The sequence below is a fragment of the Balaenoptera physalus genome (assembly GCF_965194825.1).
Source record: "Balaenoptera physalus genome assembly, chromosome: 20".
In the NCBI taxonomy this organism is placed as follows: Eukaryota; Metazoa; Chordata; class Mammalia; order Artiodactyla; family Balaenopteridae; genus Balaenoptera; species Balaenoptera physalus.
In genome coordinates this window covers 13,783,185-13,800,664 of record NC_138901.1, presented here as the reverse complement: position 1 = coordinate 13,800,664, position 17,480 = coordinate 13,783,185, and the positions used below count along the sequence as shown (strand labels likewise).

At 43.4% G+C, this 17,480-nt stretch overlaps 1 protein-coding gene across 5 annotated transcripts in view; it reads right to left on the bottom strand.

Annotated features, from left to right (window-relative positions):
* The window catches only part of PITPNC1 (phosphatidylinositol transfer protein cytoplasmic 1), a 268,187-nt gene that overhangs the window by 46,039 nt on the left and 204,668 nt on the right, over nt 1–17,480 (bottom strand). For all 5 annotated transcript variants that reach the window (XM_082442153.1, XM_082442152.1, XM_082442150.1 and 2 more), the window contains one exon: nt 6–101. In XM_082442153.1, coding sequence (XP_082298279.1) covers nt 6–101 — 96 coding nt within the window. The remainder of the gene's footprint in view (nt 1–5; nt 102–17,480) is intronic.

Sequence of the window (17,480 nt, the reverse complement as noted above, 5' to 3'; positions counted from 1 at the left end):
CTCACCTCAGATTCTTTGTAGTAACGTTCTGGAATTTCATCGCAGGCAATATCGATAAAGCAGACTTCTCTCTCCAGATCTTTGGCTTCATTGTCAAAAATCTGAAAGAGCAGAGCAACAATATCAAAGGTTAGTGATAGTGGGTGAGATCCTCAAGGTGCCTGCAAGTTGGCCCAACTGTGCCTGAGGCGGAATAACTCCCCACAGAGCATCTTCACACGGCTCAGTGACCCCGGGGAGAGCTTTACGCTGCCCCCGAATGTGCAAGAATCATGAAAAGTTTTTATTCATCGCTTACATCTTGTCACATCAGAGGCAGGTGTAGCATCAATCACCACTTGGTTAGGGGAAGAAGAAAAACAGGCTGTTTTTAGAAGTTCAAGAGTGAAGAAATAAATCTCTTCCAAAAGTCTCTTCCAAAAAGGAAGTCTGTTGATTTTTGGCAGTTAATCTAAACAGGGGGAGGGAAGAGGCTAAAAAGGTTCTGGGTAGATAGGAGACAAAAAGCAGTAATACAGCCTGAGATTTAGAGAAGAAAAATGTGGGTTTTTTTTTTTTCATTAAAATGTTTACATATATTTAATTTCAGAAATAATACACACTCATTGAAGAAAATACAGATAAACAAAAAAGAAGAAAATAAACATTGTCCGTAATCCCATTACCCACTGTCTTATTCTTGATCATTTAAGGGCATGATTTCCTTGGTACACACAGTGGTAAGAAGGCGGAGCTTGAAAAAGTACTGAGATGGCTTCCTGCCAAGCTACGCTTGGTTCCACTGGCCCAGAGTGTCCATCCCTTGCAAAGAAATATGTAAGACAGCCACATAGATAGATATACGCTCTAGTGGAAAGATTAAGTTCCTCTACTTTTTCCCATTGCCACTTTTTCTGATCTAAAGGGATACACTTCTGAAGGATAGTAAACAGATTAAGTTTGCAAATCACTTCATCCTTGGAGAAAGTCTTAACTGTATCCCTATCTCACTGTTTAGCTAATTCCTACAGGGGAGTCATCCACTAACACTAATTAAATCTGACTCTCCAGAAGAGAATGAAATATTTTGGAAGAACAGAGTGGTTGACGCCGAAGAACATTGTCTTGACACAAATTTGGAGCCTATTAATAACACACTCTCCCACAGGAGAGCATCTGGAGGGCTCTTTACAAGTTGAAACACCTAGTCCTATCCAAATGCCTTCTGAATAATATGTGTGCTGGTTATTATCTGCCCAGTCTGCAGTTTGCTCTGTCACCGATTTTCTTCTATAATGATTAGATACTGGACTCTTCAGATTTATTCAAGGAGATGAACTCCCCAGTCTGACTTGAGGAGGCCACTGCATTTTCCTTAAAGGCAGAGAAAGACTGGTTCCTGGATCAGCTCTGATTCCTTCCATGGCCAGTTGAAGTCAAGAGCTTGGGGACACTCTCAATGTGTTTGGGAGGGACAGGTTGATTGCTTTGAAATGGAATGGAGAGAGGGAGGGAAAGTAAGTTCAAGGTTGAGTGGAGAAATAAGTTGTGAAATAAAACAATGGGTCTCAGGGTGTTTGTGTGTTTCTCTCTCTTCGCATGAGTCTCTCTTAAAGTGTGTGCAAGAGAAGACATGTGCCTCATTAAGAAAACAAAACAGAAGGGAACACCCCAGAGGCAAATGAGCTGCTAGAGAGTAAATTACAAGAGAAGTAAGAGAGCTTTGACATTTATTGGTGGTAAAATTTATGGGACTGAAAGAAGGGAAAATGAACAGGGGTTAAGGGAGTTATTGACAGATTAGGTGGCTTTTCCTAATTTAATTCAAATACTTTTGGATCACCCATTATCACATTATTACATTACTGCCCTTCTGCTCCAAGCTCACCCTTAAGTCTCTGCTCTGAGATAACAGACTGGACCCTGTAAGCACTTCTCCTTGACGGCGAGTAGGACACTAAGCCGTGTATTAGAGGGACCCTGCAGGAAGAAGGGTGCTTCTCTTCCTGGTTTGAATCTTATTCCTGCTGCAGAATCTGTTGGGACGGGGGACATGCAGTGCTGCTCTGTCCCAGCTGCGTGCCCGGAGTGCACAGTTGCCTGGTGACCTCGGAGTCCTGGCCTTCACCATGGCCCTCCTGATGTAGGCACCATGTGTGCCAGGCCTCGCATTGCCAGTGGTGCCCTGACCCTATATACCTGCCCACCAGTCTCATCTCACCTGAACCCAGAGGGCTGTTTTCTGTTGCCCAGCAACTGTGGACAAGCTCTGGTCCAGGAAACCCAGCAAACTTCTCTGCCATCCAGTGGGCTACGACCACAACTCCTGCAAGGAGGTCTGAACTCCAGCCATGGAGGTGGACCCCTTTCAAGTTTGTTCTTGCTTGTGTCTACTCCCTCAGCCTTTGACTTCTCTTTACATCTTTATGGTTACTCCAATCAAAGTTTAATAATTCCTTTTATTACTTATATACTCTCCCTGTTCAAATTATTGTGTGGTTTATGCCTCCCAATTGGGCCCCAACTAATACCTCCATTGCATACAAAATGGCGCCCTTGGCTTTGGGGGCTGCAAAGATAAGAAGGGCTGAGTTCCTGCCCTTAATGAGTTACCATCTAGTGGGAGAGACAGACTGGGAAGCTACTCCCCAAAATACAAGATGGAAGAAAATATTTGCTACAAAAGAAAGAACAGACTGTCAAGCTAGAGAGAGGAGTCATTTATGCTGACTCAACAACTACATGGTCAGGATGGTATTATTATTTCCAATTTTCAAATGAGAAAACCAAGGCTCAAAGAAGTAAAAGAGCTGCCTGCGGTCACACAGCCCATTGGTAGAGAAGCTCAGATTCAGGGCAAGTCTCCAGGCTTCACAACCAGACTCTTCCAGGGATAAAAGGCTGCCTCTTGGCACCCAACCGAGAAGATAAATATCAATCAAAAGTACTTCCTATTTCTTTCCAGAAAGATGAAATTGGACTCTGGTTCTCTTCCTGCTACCGAAAAATGTATGTCCTGAGTAGCTATTATTGGGAACTCCCCAATGACTTGGAGCTTTTCTGCTGAGGCTGCAGTAGAATCTACTTAGGTAGCTTTCAGTTCCAACTCTGGACTCCTTCTTCAATATGACACTTAATTCTTGCATCCAAGTCCATGAAATACCAAGCACCTTCGCAGTCAACGTTTCAGGGTGGGGACCTGAAAAAAAAAAAAAGCTACAAAAAAATCAGTTTGAGGACCTCAACATCTTCTTCAGGCTTGAGATTACAAAGAGTCTAAATTTCCAATAAATAATAAATCTCCCAATGATTAAGAGCCTTTAGGAGATGCTCGTAGGTGCTCAATACATGACTGCTGAATTACTGGAAGACATCAGCTTCTACTTTCCAAAGAAGAACCTATGGCACGAATATTGCTTACTGATTGATCTCACATTCCTTTCATGAGCCCAAGTTCTATTTCTTTGCTGGTAAGCACCCTAACTTTCTATAATTCCCAATATAGGGCTCAACATAGAGTGGAAACCTCATAGTATTGGCTGATGGATCCCACATTGGGAATCAGGACAGCTGAGTTTGAATTCAGTTATCACCTCTGTGTAACCTTGGGCAGGACCCGGCACCTCTTTTGGGTCTCCATATCCTTATCTGCAGAATAAAAGGCGTCACCTAGATGAATGGGTAGCAGGGACCTGTGAAATATCCTGGAATTGTACCCAACATTTGAGGAGATGCTTTCTTTCTGGAGAGAGGGTTTGACCACTTTCATCTGATTATCAGGGAGATCTATGGCCCCAGTGTGGTTGAGCTCAAGTGACCCACATGACCACTAGAATTCTTTCCAGTTAAAATGTCGGTGATGTTGAGTGACTTGCGGGTCATGTTAGGCTCCTACATCCTGTTTTTTGCCCCTTCACCTACATGCAGCTGACGTGGGTGGTGCACAAAGGGGCTACAGCAGGGAAACAGGAAGTGGCAGTGGTCACGACGTAGCGTAATCAGAGGCCACAGCGGGGGTAAGACAGCCTCATGTTCATCCTTAGTTTAGGGCATGATCCAGAATTAAGCCAACACTATTAAAACAGAGGCTTAGCCAGGCCCCAAAGGAAAACAGCAAGAGTCACTATTCATTGGGGCTTCCCCAGAGGCAGCCGCAGCGGCAGCGGCTGCCAGAACTCTGGTCCAACCACCAGCTCTTTGAGGTGGAATAAGAGATCTGCTGAGATAGTTTAGGACAAGATACATCTTAATGTTGATACATTAAGCCAAAGCTCCACCAGGATCTCACCTGACACAGGTGCTGTGCACCTTCATGCTCTTGGGAGCTTCTTGGGCGGAATTTGTCCCTTTCTGAGATGGGAGTTGGGTTTGGGAGTCAAATATGGTACTTTCCCTATATCCCTTATAATAATGTTCCCATCTGTGGTTATTTATCAGAGACATACCCACCCACGAATCATCTGTAATGGATTTCAGTGCCAATCTGGTTGACTCTTCTGAACTCCACCCCCCAACTACACAATGAACATCAATAAACAAACTCCTTTTAATATGAAATAAGCAATATTACAATGAGAAGGCAAATCTCCTGAGTAAAAACTATCTTAAAGATTCCAAAATGAAAAGGGAGTAATTCTCCCTTTTTTGTAAAGCATTATGAACATTAAGTATCAAGCATCTTTAAAATCTCCATATACTTTGACCTGGTAAATTTAAGCTTTGAGAATTCATCTTAAGAATATTAAATAAATGAAAAGCTTTATGTACAAAGATTTTCACTGTAACATTAATGTAACAGCAAGAAAAAATAGAGAGAGAGAGGAAAAAAAAAAAGCAAACAGTCAAAATATCCCAGTATGGGAGAATGGCCAAGGAAATTATGATAAATCCATTCGATGAACTATTATGTAGCCATTAATAACTCCATTCTTAAAAAAGATTTTCCCAGGAGGGTAAACATGGGCGTGGGTGGGATGGAAAAGGGGACATGCCCCATATTTAATACAGACAGATGTTGAGTCATGTGGTTGTAACTCAGAAGGGAAAGGTACATTGATAAATATGGAATGTGTTTTAACGACGCACTAGATTTCTTTCTTGAACAGGGGTGTCTTTCTAGATTTAATTTAATCTCTCGTTTTGCTTTTAGATGTTTCTGGATTTTGTGATAGCCCAGCCAGGGAGAGCACTGTGTACAGCGGCTTTTCAGAAATCCACAATCCTGGGAATCATGGCTTCCGCAACCCCTTTCTCTATAACAGTAAGTTTGTGGTTTAAGATCCAAGTTTAGATGGGAACTGTCTGTACTTTCTGCACGATTTTTCCATAAACTCAAAACTGCTCTAAAAAATAAACTATATTATTAAAAAAAAAAATTGGGGGGGAGAGGAAGATCCAAGCTTAGTAGTTGTGTGGATTTTATCTTCCTGCCATCTGTCCAAACTACCAAGGATGCAAGGTAGAGGTGGCTGATTAGTAGGGATTTTGAGAAAAGTCCATCAGTCATCTCATTTTATGCTTCACATATGATTAAAGGGACAAAGAATCCCAGCTAAGCTGCTGTTCTGCTCTAACTTTTTTCGCTGCACTTGGGACGTTTCAGGGGGAGGCAATTGACTAACAAAGAATAGGTTCAGCAAGAAGGAACACTGGAAGCAGAATTATTGTTTTAACAATGCTTTCATTTCAGTGCTCTGGATTTGCAAAGCGGACAATTGGTTTGGTGCAGGGCAGGGGATACGGGTCCCTGGTTCATACATTAGGCATATGGGGCTAGAGCCGGTTCATGGTTCTATTGATTATTCTCTAACAGTACCATCCCTGGTAGGGAGAGCCTGAAAAGCACTTACGGCTGGGAAAAAAAATAGTCCAAGTTATTGACAAAGACAACCATCATTTCATTACCCCATCTCTACTGGTATTCCCACCAAGAACATTTTCACGCCTACACAATTCAATGGTGACTGTTTCACAAATACGTAAGCTATATGATCCAATCCAAGAACATGAGACTTGTCTTCTCCATCGCCATTAAGATAGAGGTAAAAAAGGATAGTCTTCTTTGGTCTCTTTAAAAACGTTTCTGCTTCTTTCCCACCCCCATCCCCAGAATAGAGAGTTGGGTAACTTATTTGTTCTGAAGGTGGACCTACTTAACGACAGTGCTCTGAAGAGAAGAGACTAGGCTTCCAGCAATCAATAAATCAGCAAATACTTACTAAGCATCTGCTATGTGGTCAACACTGTTCCTCTTAAAATGTGTCAGATAAGCTCCGTTTTCAAGGGGCCTTATGATTTTGTAGAAGACTCGATTCAATGCAAGACTTAATTAACAGCACCATATAAGATATAATCTGTTACTAAAGTAATAAGTACTAAAAGGTATGTATCAGACAAGAAGTACTCCAGTCCAAATTCAGCAAGGAGGAATTACATATATATATTCTTTTTCAGATTCTTTTCTATTATAGGTTATTATAAGATACTGAATACAGTTCCCTGTGCTATATAGTAGGTCCTTGTTGATTATCTATTTTATATATAGTAGTATGTATATGTTAATCCCAAACTTCTAATTTATCCCTCTCTCCCCTTCCCCTTTGGTAACCATAAGTTTGTTTTCTATGAGGAGAGACAAAAGTTTAAAAGTTAACTTCAGGGGCTTCCCTGGTGGTACAGTGGTTAAGAACCCACCTGCCAATGTAGGGGACACGGGTTCAAGCCCTGGTCTGGGAAGATCCCACATGCCACGGAGCAACTAAGCCCGTGCACCACAACTACTGAGCCTGCGCTCTGGAGCCCGCAAGCCACAACTGCTGAGCCCGCGTGCCTAGAGCCCGTGCTCCACAACAAGAGAAGCCACCGCAATGAGAAGCCCGTGCACCGCAATGAAAAGTAGCCCCCTGCTCGCTGCAACTAGAGAAAGCCCGCGTGCAGCAACGAAGACCCAACGCAGACAAAAAAATAAATAAATTAAAAAAAAATTAACTTTACATGAATGCTAGTGCCATCTCGTCGTTCACAAAAAATAAAATAACTTAGCACCTTTAGTAAGGTGTTGATCCTTGTTTTTTATTTTGGACTCCCTGCCCCTGAAACAATCTTTTTTAAAACTGATTTTGGGGGGAGTGTACAGTTCCATGAATTTTAACACATGTATAGATTCTTGCAACCACAACTACAATTAAGATTCAGAACAGTTTCACCACCCCAAGAAACTAATTTATCATCACAATTTCCCCACACCCCAACCCCTGGCAACCACTCATGCGTCCTCCATTCCTACAGTTTTTGTCTTTTCAAGAATGTCTTACAAATGGTATCATATAGATTTTAACACTTTGAGACTGGCTCTTTTCACTCAGGACCATGCCTTTGAGATTTATCCTGTGGTTGTGCAAATCGAAGCTCATTCCTTTTGCTTGCTAAGTAGTATTCCATTGTATGAATGTACAGCAATTTGTTTATTCCCCCATTAAAGTTTGGGGCAATTATGAAGAGAGCTGCTAAAAGCATTTGTGTGTACACAACTTTTCACTTCTTTAGGGTTCATACCCAGGAGTGGGATGGCTGGGTTATAGGGTATTATGTTGATTCTTCTTTATGAGAAGAGGAATCAATACTCCTGTAGTGAATTGACTAGTGCCTCCCCCAAATTCATGCCCACCGGGAACCTCAGAATATGACCTTATTTGGAAATAGGGTCTTTGCATATATAATTAGTTAAGGATTGCTATGGACTGAATGTTTGTATCCCCCGGCCCCCAAATTCGTATGTTGAAAACGAATGCCCAATGCAACAGTATTAAGAGATGGGGGCTTTGGGAGGTGATTAGCTCATGAGGGTGGAGCCCTCAAGAATGGGATTAGTACCCTATAAAAAAGAACCCCCCCCCAAAAAAAGACCCCATAGAGCTCCCTAGACCCTTCTACCATGTAAGGACACAGGGAGAAGTTGGCGGTCTGCAACTCAGAACCCAACCGCGCCAGCACCCTGAAGTCAGCCTGTCTTCAACAAGTGTCACGAACAACTTTTTCTTTAACATCAGCCAGTGGTGGAGATTTGTCCTTTTCCCTTCTCCACCCACCTCAAAGGCTGCAGAAAATTCAAAAACAGGCAGGAACCTGATGATAACGGTAGAGACAGAAGGACAGGAACAATGCAGGGCACTGCTCATCAGTGAAGTCCAAAATAAAAAGCTGCTGATAAACATACCTGCGGCTGAGAACACAGAGAGATGTAAGAGGAAAGGATGCCTGGGGAAGGGGCAGGGAGGAGACCTAAGGGTCAAAGGGCATACATAACACAGTAGATAAGAATTCACAGTGTGCTCCCTGTGAGGGAAAGATTACTTCTTTCGATTCCCGGACTCGTGACTAGAAAGAGCGCTGGCAAAACCAGTGGAGGGTTGACGACCATTTCGTGCTGTGACCTGAAGTCCTATGCAGGAAAACAATGGTGAACCCTGGTTCATTTGGGTAATCAAAGTGACATGGTGACTGATGAGAAAAAGATTCGGACTGGCAAAACAGTGTTCTCGTAAGGTGCTCTGATCATGGTAACTAATTAAGAAAGGAACAGAAAAGTACATTAAAACAACCCAGTAGGGTCACAAATGCTATGACTCAATTCATTTACTGAAAAGGCTTTAATGGCACAAAAATGCTTCTAAGTTATGGTTCCCAGGGCAGCTGTAACAAGGCTCTGTTCATAAGCTTGGTCTGATTTCAGCACAGAACAGCCTCGATTCAAATTCTTCCTGTGGCCGCAGCCCCCTTTGGACCCATAGGCTGTGTCATGAGATCAAGCCAACACGTCACGTGGGTACACGTGGATACTGGCTCCTGACACCCAAGAATGTGCATAGTTTCCCTGCAGTATGATCAATAATGCTTCCTAAAATAAGTCTCAGAAGCCGAGCTTAAAATAGTTTCAATTTCTCCTTGTTCCTTCTGATTTCAATTCACAAGGTGGCCTCTGGGAACTAGAACTGCTGGTTTTCCTGCAAGTTGACGAATGGCTATTTCACCTGGAAATGCTCACGGGCTTGCGACGGGCCAGCCCTCAATAGCCTCAGTGTGTGAGGTTTGCTACGTCAAGGTGACGTTGATTCGGTCCTTCTCGAAAACTTTTTTGAGTCCAAACAATGAATCCTTTGCACAAGAGGTAATGTGCCTGACACCTGTCCTTTTCTTTTCCCTGAGAAGCTACTGACTCAGCCTTAAGGGAAGGGACTAAAATGCTGAGGTAGGTGGCTTGCTGAGGCCTGTGCCTGGTGGGGCGGCCACACTGGGAAGTCAAAAAACAACGCGGAGAGTCCCCCAAGAAGGCTGCCAGCAGCCTTACTCTCCAGAGGCCACAGAGGTTCCTTCTCTGGTTCACCAAACAAGCGTCCTGAGGTGCTTCGGGGCCTTGTGTCTCCTTCTAGCTCATTCCTGGCGTGCCTCTCTGGGCAACACAATGGAATGGACACGGGCCCAAACCCACTTAGGAAGCGTGATAGATTGCATCTACTGTCAGAGAAAACAAAATCAAGGAACAAATGGTTACATTTTCCTGGTAGGTTGTGTTTTGTTTGGTTTTTCCTTTTGTGTGGACTGGTTCTAAATACCTCCCAAGGCAAAGTCGGGGAATGAGGCAAGGCTTCTGGCTGAGCTCCATAGACCTGCCCCAGGCAGCCGACCGGAAGGCTCCAGAAGGAGCTCTCCAGGCGTGGGTAAGACAGACATGGGCCAGCAGATGGGAGGGGGCTGCTTCCTGAGTGCTACCCAAGGTCAGGGTGTAATTAGGCCCGAGGCCCCTGGAAGGGCCTGCCGTTTCTGTTTACTTCTTTATTATGGAAAACAGAGTCAGAAAATTGTAGAGAGAGGAAATATAGTGCAGTGGTGATGAGCCCAGACTCCAGAGTCAGCAGACCTGGGCTCTGCTGCTCGGCTGGGTGACCTGGGGTTGCTACTGAGGACAAGTAGACCTCACTTTTCCTCATCTGTAAAGAGCAGTATTAGTTCCTCCCTCATCCGGTAGCAGCGAGGACACAATGACATGAAGCAGTGATGACAAATGGAAATGAAAATGGAGTAATCACAGTTCAGGCGCACAAAAATGAGTTGGGTGGCCATTGAGAATCTGGTCTCAGACACGTCTCTGCACCCTGAGAACTTGAACTTTCTTTGAACTGTACCTGACCCAAGGACACCTCCAGCCATATTCAAAACACCACCTGCCAGCTCCAACCTTATGGTCTCAAGGTCTCCCTTTGTCCCCGTGCAATCATTTCAGACCCCAACCAATCCTTAGTTAACAAACACCCTTAGTCCTTGCCAGCTCCAATTATAATTCCTGAGAAACAATTCATGTAGCTGACCGTAACCTTGTGTTTTTTTTTGCCTTCAAAAGCCTCCCCCATTTTGTAGTCCAGTGGAACACAATTCAAATGCTTCTTTGAATCTGTGTCTCCCAGGCCGCAGTGTTAACAAATATCCAATAAACACCTTTTTATTTCACCTAGGTCTCTGTTTCTGGAATTTTGGTTAATGGCAGGTAAAGCCCACTTTATTTGGACCTGGTTAAAAACTTATGGTTACCAAAGGGAAAACGTTGGGGGGAGGGATAAATCAGGAGCTTGGGATGAACATACACACACTACTATACGTAAGATTGGTAACCAACAAGGACCTACTGTATATGTATAGCACAGGGAACTCTACTCAATATTCTGGGATAACCTATATCAGAAAAGAATCTTAAAAAGAATGGATATATGTATATGTATAACTGAATCACTTTGCTGTACACCTGAAACTAACACAACATTGTAAATCAACTATATTCCAATGAAATTAAAATTTTAAAAAATCAATGTATTCAAAATTACATTCATCGTCTTCATCGCTACCCCTTTGGCTCCAAGGTTTGAGCCTACCCTTCCTCTTGTGGTCCAAGGTAGAAACTTGGGTGTCACCCTAGGCTCTTCTTTCTTTTGTATTCTTACATCGGGGCAGGCAGTAAGTCCTATGAATCCCTCTATGTCTGCCTCCATATCTCACCAATCCATCTCCCTGACAGACTTTCTATTCTCTATCTCACCTGGACAACTGCAGAATCCCTAATGCCCTTTCTCTTGAGATTCTGGTTTCCATCACGCATCCATCCATCTATCCATCCACCCATTCATCCATCCACCTATATACACCCACCCGTGAGTTTTCTTCCCAATATGCTAGCATGGTTTCTTCACTGCCCCTGGAACACAGTTCATGGTGGAAAGGGCCTAGGAGTCAAAATATCTGGGTCTAATCCTGGTTTCATGAGTTGTGTGAGCCTAGAAACTCCTCCATGCCTCCATTTCATCATCCGGAAGTGAGCAGGACCAGTCAGGGCCAGGTGAGATAACCAGGTGTGAAGGGGCTTTGCAAACTCCAAAATGCTGCACAAATGTATGGAATTAGTATACCTGCTTCTACCTGTCAACTCACACTGCCTAGAATTCCTCCTTTCTCTCTTCCTTGCTCCAGGCATGCCCCACTCACCCCTCTGAGCATCAACAACTCACCATTTCAACTTTCCACACCCTGGCTCTTGCTCATCCCTTTGCCTTAAAGGCTCTTCCCCACCCTATCTGCCTGGCTCACACCAACTCATCTTTCAAGGTCATGCCAAGCGGTGCCAAGCCCTTCTTGATCACCTTTTAGTAAAGCAACAATGTGTATAATTCATTATTTTGGGTAACATCTGGTTATGGTTAAATCCTTGGCCTCCCAGAAATCCCAATGCGTATCTCCCTGATGGACTTGCCAGGGGAAACACTACCTATAGTAAGTGGTTTGTCTCAGCTGTTGCTACTTTGGTTAAATTAGTGGCTTATAAGTCATTAACACTCAAGGAAAGGTTGAACAATTATCTTTCAGCTCCAGGCTTTTGAAATCTCTCCAAGTAAAGCCAAATCGAGCAAGTGGCAACAGACTCATTGTGATTTTTGTTTTAAAAACTATCAAACTGGAGAATCCAGAGGAAATGTTCTGGTTTGGATACCTGTCTGGACATGGAAGATGAAATAAACTTGACAGGTGACAGCAAAAGTCTTTTATTTCACTGAATTCTGCAAATCAGGACTGGTAGCACCCCAAGGGCTCTAGTAAGAGGATGGCCACTGCTTGGGTCCCATTAAGCGCCCCAGCACTATGAGCCCATGTGGTCCCCAAGGTAGTGGGCAAAAGGCTGTAACAAATGTATCTCATTCATCTGTGCGTTCTTCAATCTTTTAATGTCTCATATATAATCAAAGCTCAACAGTTAATTTTTTTGTTTTCTTATTTTTTGCTGTTTTGGAACTGAACTGTTGCGCTAAATACCACCAACTTTGAGTTTTAACATTAGCATTTGTTTGCCGGTAGTTGGTTCATTTTGTTGACTGCCAGCAGATGACATCTTGTTAGCCAACAAGTAGTAACAGATGTCAAAGTTTAGAAAAAAAACTGTGCGAGGAAAAAGAAAAATTGAGAAAAATTCCATGCATGAAATTTCCTTCTTCCTGCAAATTAGGAAAAATTGCAAAATTTTAGACGCTGAATCCCTAGGTCAAAGAATAGTTAGAGACTCATGCCTCAAAACCAATGACAGCAAGAGCCTGAGGGGCAACTTAAGATCTTTCCAGAATGTTCTAAATAGCATTTCCTATACTTTAATGTGCACATAAATCACCTGGGGAAACTTGCTAAAATGCAGGTCTGGTTCAGTGGGTCTGGGGTAGGGCCTGAGGTTCTAATAAACCTCCAGGTGATGCTGAAGATTCTATAAACATGTGGTGTTTGGGGAACACAAGTTTGAGGCAGGGAGTATGAAATCAAGAAACTGTAGAGGGAAATAGTGGTCAGATGGAATTCCACCCTGGTAATGGAAGCCAATGTGAAATAATCAAATTTGGGGTCTAAATGGATCCCCTCAGGCAGCTTTGTGGGAGATGGGTTTAGTGAGAGATGGTTCTAGAAAAGAGATAAGCAGTTGAAAAGAAGATAGGATGGATGAAATATTTAGGAGGAAAACCATCCAAATGGGATTCTCTAGCTCAGCAACTTGGGTACAAAAAGCAAATGGAGGGAGGGAATTTGGCCTCTTTTCCCTCAAATCCCATCAGACCCACTTCTGCTCTAAGTGAGCCTGTTAGGGCTTCATCAGCAGTTTGCAGAAGTTAGAGGCCACCTTAGAAGTCCACTGCTACTCCTGCTTCGGGATTTTCCCTGTGCTCTCTCCCAGGGGGACTTCAGATCAGGCAGCCACTAATCCTTCTTCAGTCCTAGAACACCCTCAGCCCACACAGACCCCTCACACTGGGCCCCCAACTCCAGCTCTGTGATAAACACAGCTGGGAAAACCAAAGGAGGCCACAGTCTTCTCAAAGGCCAGAAAATAAAACACAGGGGAGCCACACATGTTGGGGAAGGACATTTTGAAAGACCACCAAGACCCAATGTTACTTCTATAGAGTTTCTACCAAAGATGCCAGTCTGAATCTAATCATGAGAACACAGTTAGGAAAACACAAGAAAAAGGGACATCCCCTAAAATGGCCTGTGCTTTTTCAAGATGCCAGTGTCATGAAAGGCAAAGAAAAGTTGAGAAATTGCTCCAGATTAAAGAAGTCCAAAGAAAGTAACAACTAAATGTAACGTATGCGCCTGGATGAAAACACAAATCATGAAGGTTTTTATGGTTGCTCACTATAAAAGACAATTGGCAAAATGTAAATATGACTCTATATCAGATAATAGTATTGTATCAATGTTAAATTTCCAGAATTTAATCACTGCACTGTGGTTACGTAAGAGAAAGTCCCTGTTCTTAGGACATGCACACTGAAGTCTTTAAGGGTGAAGGGTCATGACGTCTGCAACTTACTCTCAAAGAGTTCTGGAAAAAATAATAATGTGTTAATATTTAGGGAGAGGGACAAAGCAGATGTAGAAAAATGTTAACCATGGGTGAATCTAGAATCGCTGTGTTATTCTTGCAACTTCTCTGTAGGTCTGACATTTTTTTAAGTTAAAAGTTAAAAAAAAAGTCACAACCAATCAATAGTTTCGCTGCTTTGCAGAAAGCAGCTAAAATGCCAGAAGAAACTGTTAACGGGAAAATTGGGCATGGTGTCCAGTCTCAAGAGTTACTTGCAACAGAGAACCTCTACCTGTCTGCAGTGGTCCAGCTCTGAGCAGTGCTTGGTGTGTGCCCTGGAATGGGGCTGGCCGGTCCCATGGCTTTCTTAGAAAATGCTACCTCGGCTCTGCGGCATCATGAAATCCCGGGGTTGGCTCCCTCTCCCGAAATCTCAAAAGGCTGCACCCCACAGGGAGCAGCTTGTGAGAAAAAAGCTGTCTTGCAAGAGGTCTTACTGGGCCCCATGACTGACTCTCACCATTCCGGGGAGCCGCTTCCACAAGCTTCCACCCCCTGCACGTTTCTTTCCTAGAGCTCCGTAGGGCAGGAAGGTAGCAAACCCAATTTTTGCTCAAATGGAGCTCCCTCCAACTCCAAGTGAAAAATGGACCTTGCTGGCCACTATTTCCCTGATGCAGGTAACATACCCCATTCTGCACAGGGGCCAACCAAGGACAGCCGAGGGGGTGCCGGTTGGAAGGGTTTCTGCCAAGACCATTTTAAGGTCAAGCAACTGCCAAATTTTCAGACAGACAGCAGTTTGTTTCTATGCTTATCTGTATATCGCAGGAGAGCCACCTGAAAAAGGGTTGCTAAATAAGAGTTCTCTTGCACCTTTCCCTTTTTTTTTTTTTTTTTGGTTCTTTCTCTCTTTCTTTTTATTATTATTTTTTAATGAAAAGAAAAGAAAACCTCTCCTGGCTCAGAGCCTAAAATCTCTTACTTGTGATGCTAATCTCTCCTCCCTGGCTCCAAGCCACTTCTGCTGGCTCCGTGCCTGTTTAATATTGTGGCTGCTGAGAGCAGGTTGTGTCAGCGTTTCCATTATGAAGCTCAGCTTCAAAGATGTTTCTGAGATGGACGTACAGTCTTCCAGGCAAAGGGTCCTTATTCTACACCTGGTCATCCAAGCGTGGGCCAGGGGTCCCCAGCCTGCGTTTACGTACCTTTTCTCTTCACGGCCACTTGGCTGAATATAAGGATGTTCCTTTGAGCTTTTTAGAAAAGGTGGTTGTCAATGCAATGCTTCATTCTCCAAACATCTCTTTGAAGGCATCCGAATTTGGGTTTGGGTAAAAAAATGGTCACTTGTCTTAGTAATTAAAAAAAAAAAAGAGAGAGAGAGAAATACCATGTTGGGTGTTTGAGGAAAGAGTGTTTTCCCCCAAAGGCTTGATAAAGAAAATATTTTTATCTGTTACTCTCTTCTCTCATTTCTCTCCACCCCATTTTTCATGACTTATGTAAGACTTGTTTACACACTGAAGACTTGTTCAACCAAACTACTGAATAATTCCCTCATTTATCCCCCACTGCTCACTGTTCCATTAATTCAGATAGCCAGTTTAGGGCAGAAAGCTTCCATCTGATGCCTTCCCACTGAGGTCCACTCTGGCCACAGGATCTGCTTCTTGGCAGCTGAGGTGGAGTGTGGAAAGAACAAAGAACACACAATCAAAAGACTGAGGACCTCAGTTTTATTGGTTATTAATTGTGTGGCCTTGGGCAATTTATTTAAACATCTCTCAGCAGCAGTGCCCTCATCTGCAAACTGATTATAACCATATCTACCTTGAGATGTTGTGAATGTTGACTGAGATAATACACAGCACAATGCTCTCAAGTTTAAATGTTAGGTATCAGGCTTGAGTGCTGGTACCTAACAGGAGCCCTGTGAATGCCAGCTGAATTCACTAGAATTTCTGGTAACTGCAGGAGCCATTTTCCTGTCTGGCGCTGGAGGGGTTTTCCGACCTGGTTTTAAGAGCTGTCGTCCTGCCCATTACTTATTATTTTATTGTCCATTATGACTCCCAGGCACAGCCCATAACAAATACAGGAGTTTACTGTACTACCTTCACTTACCACTAACATAATTGGGAAGGAATGACAGAAATACATGAGCCCACTAATGCAATTTCTCCTAACTAAAATCTTCATTAAGAAAAGTCTGGGAGGTTTTCAGGATGAATGTGCAAAACAGGGGAAAGTCACAACAAACCCAGTGAAGACTCCCCAGCCTCGAGGGCAAGGTCTGTCCCCAGGCTGGAAGGCGGCTGCCAGTTGGCAGGTGGCATACATCCAAGGTCTCGCCCAGACTATGGAAAATCCATAAACAGTTCAGGACAAAGGCTTTTGCAGAGCTGTCTCTCTCTCTGCGTGGCGAGATATGCTGAGTGGTTTTGGCTGTGGGTATTTTGAGATGTCCTTTGGCACTAGATCTCAGCTGAGAAAGGCACGTGGGAACTAAAAGGTAGGGAAAATAAATTGTTCAGACATCGGGCTCTAGGAAGAGTTCTCGGTTCAACTTTGTTCCTTCAAGGAGCCTTTTGGTTTATCATTGGCCTCAATTTATTTTGAACTTATTTCCTTTGCCTTTATCTCTGGGGCCATTCTCTCTTTCCCACCTAGATCTTCTTTTTCTCAGAATCCGATCATTTTTATCCCCTTCTGCATGTGCCACCAGCATCCCGCTACTGGCTGAACATCCTCACCTTCTAATACCAAGGTATCTGATTGGAGCCAGACTCAAGATGACCCAGCTCTGTCCCACCACTCATACTGGAAGACATACAAAAACTGAACACATGGTTGGAAAGCAATTTCCCTGACTCTTCCAGTTGATAAACTTGCCTTATAAGGCTCTAAACCTCTGAGAAAATTCCTACTAATGGAGTTTTTAACAACCCAAGAGGACAAAGGATATCATTACCACGACAATTCCCTTTAGGAATATTTGCTGCCCTGCAAAACTTGGAAGGAGAAAAGAAAATTGTTTCTGGACATTGCTTCTATAACACGGGAGGGACTATTTCCCTTTCCTCACTATGAAAATTTAAACCTTCAACCAGGCTTTAAAAACCCAGGCGGCAGATTCCACATACAGTCTTATAACTCTATTTTTAGAGCCAAAGAGAGCATATTCGTTATATGAGAGTTGGTGCTTTGAGGCTAAACTAACCCAGAATCAAGTTCCAGGTCTGACACTTGCTAGTTCTGATCGTGGGCAGACCACTTGCTCTCGTGAAGCCTAAGTTCTCAGCTGTAAAATGGGGATAATAATAGTTGTGAGAATTTAATACGATCATGGCTACAACAGGTTAGCAGGATGCTGGGTTCATGCTCAGTAAATATTCCTGCAAATAGCCATATAACTAACATCATCATCACTAGTCATTATCCACATCACTTTCATGATGATGATGATGGTGATGATGTTACTATTATCACTATGACCCTCCACTCTTGAAGAAGTTACTTCCTAGTTGGAGCCTGCTGGTTTACCCTCCACCCTCCTTGCCTTCCTTTCGCTGAGCAGAGGGGCATCGAAGAGCTGTCTTTTTCCACCTGT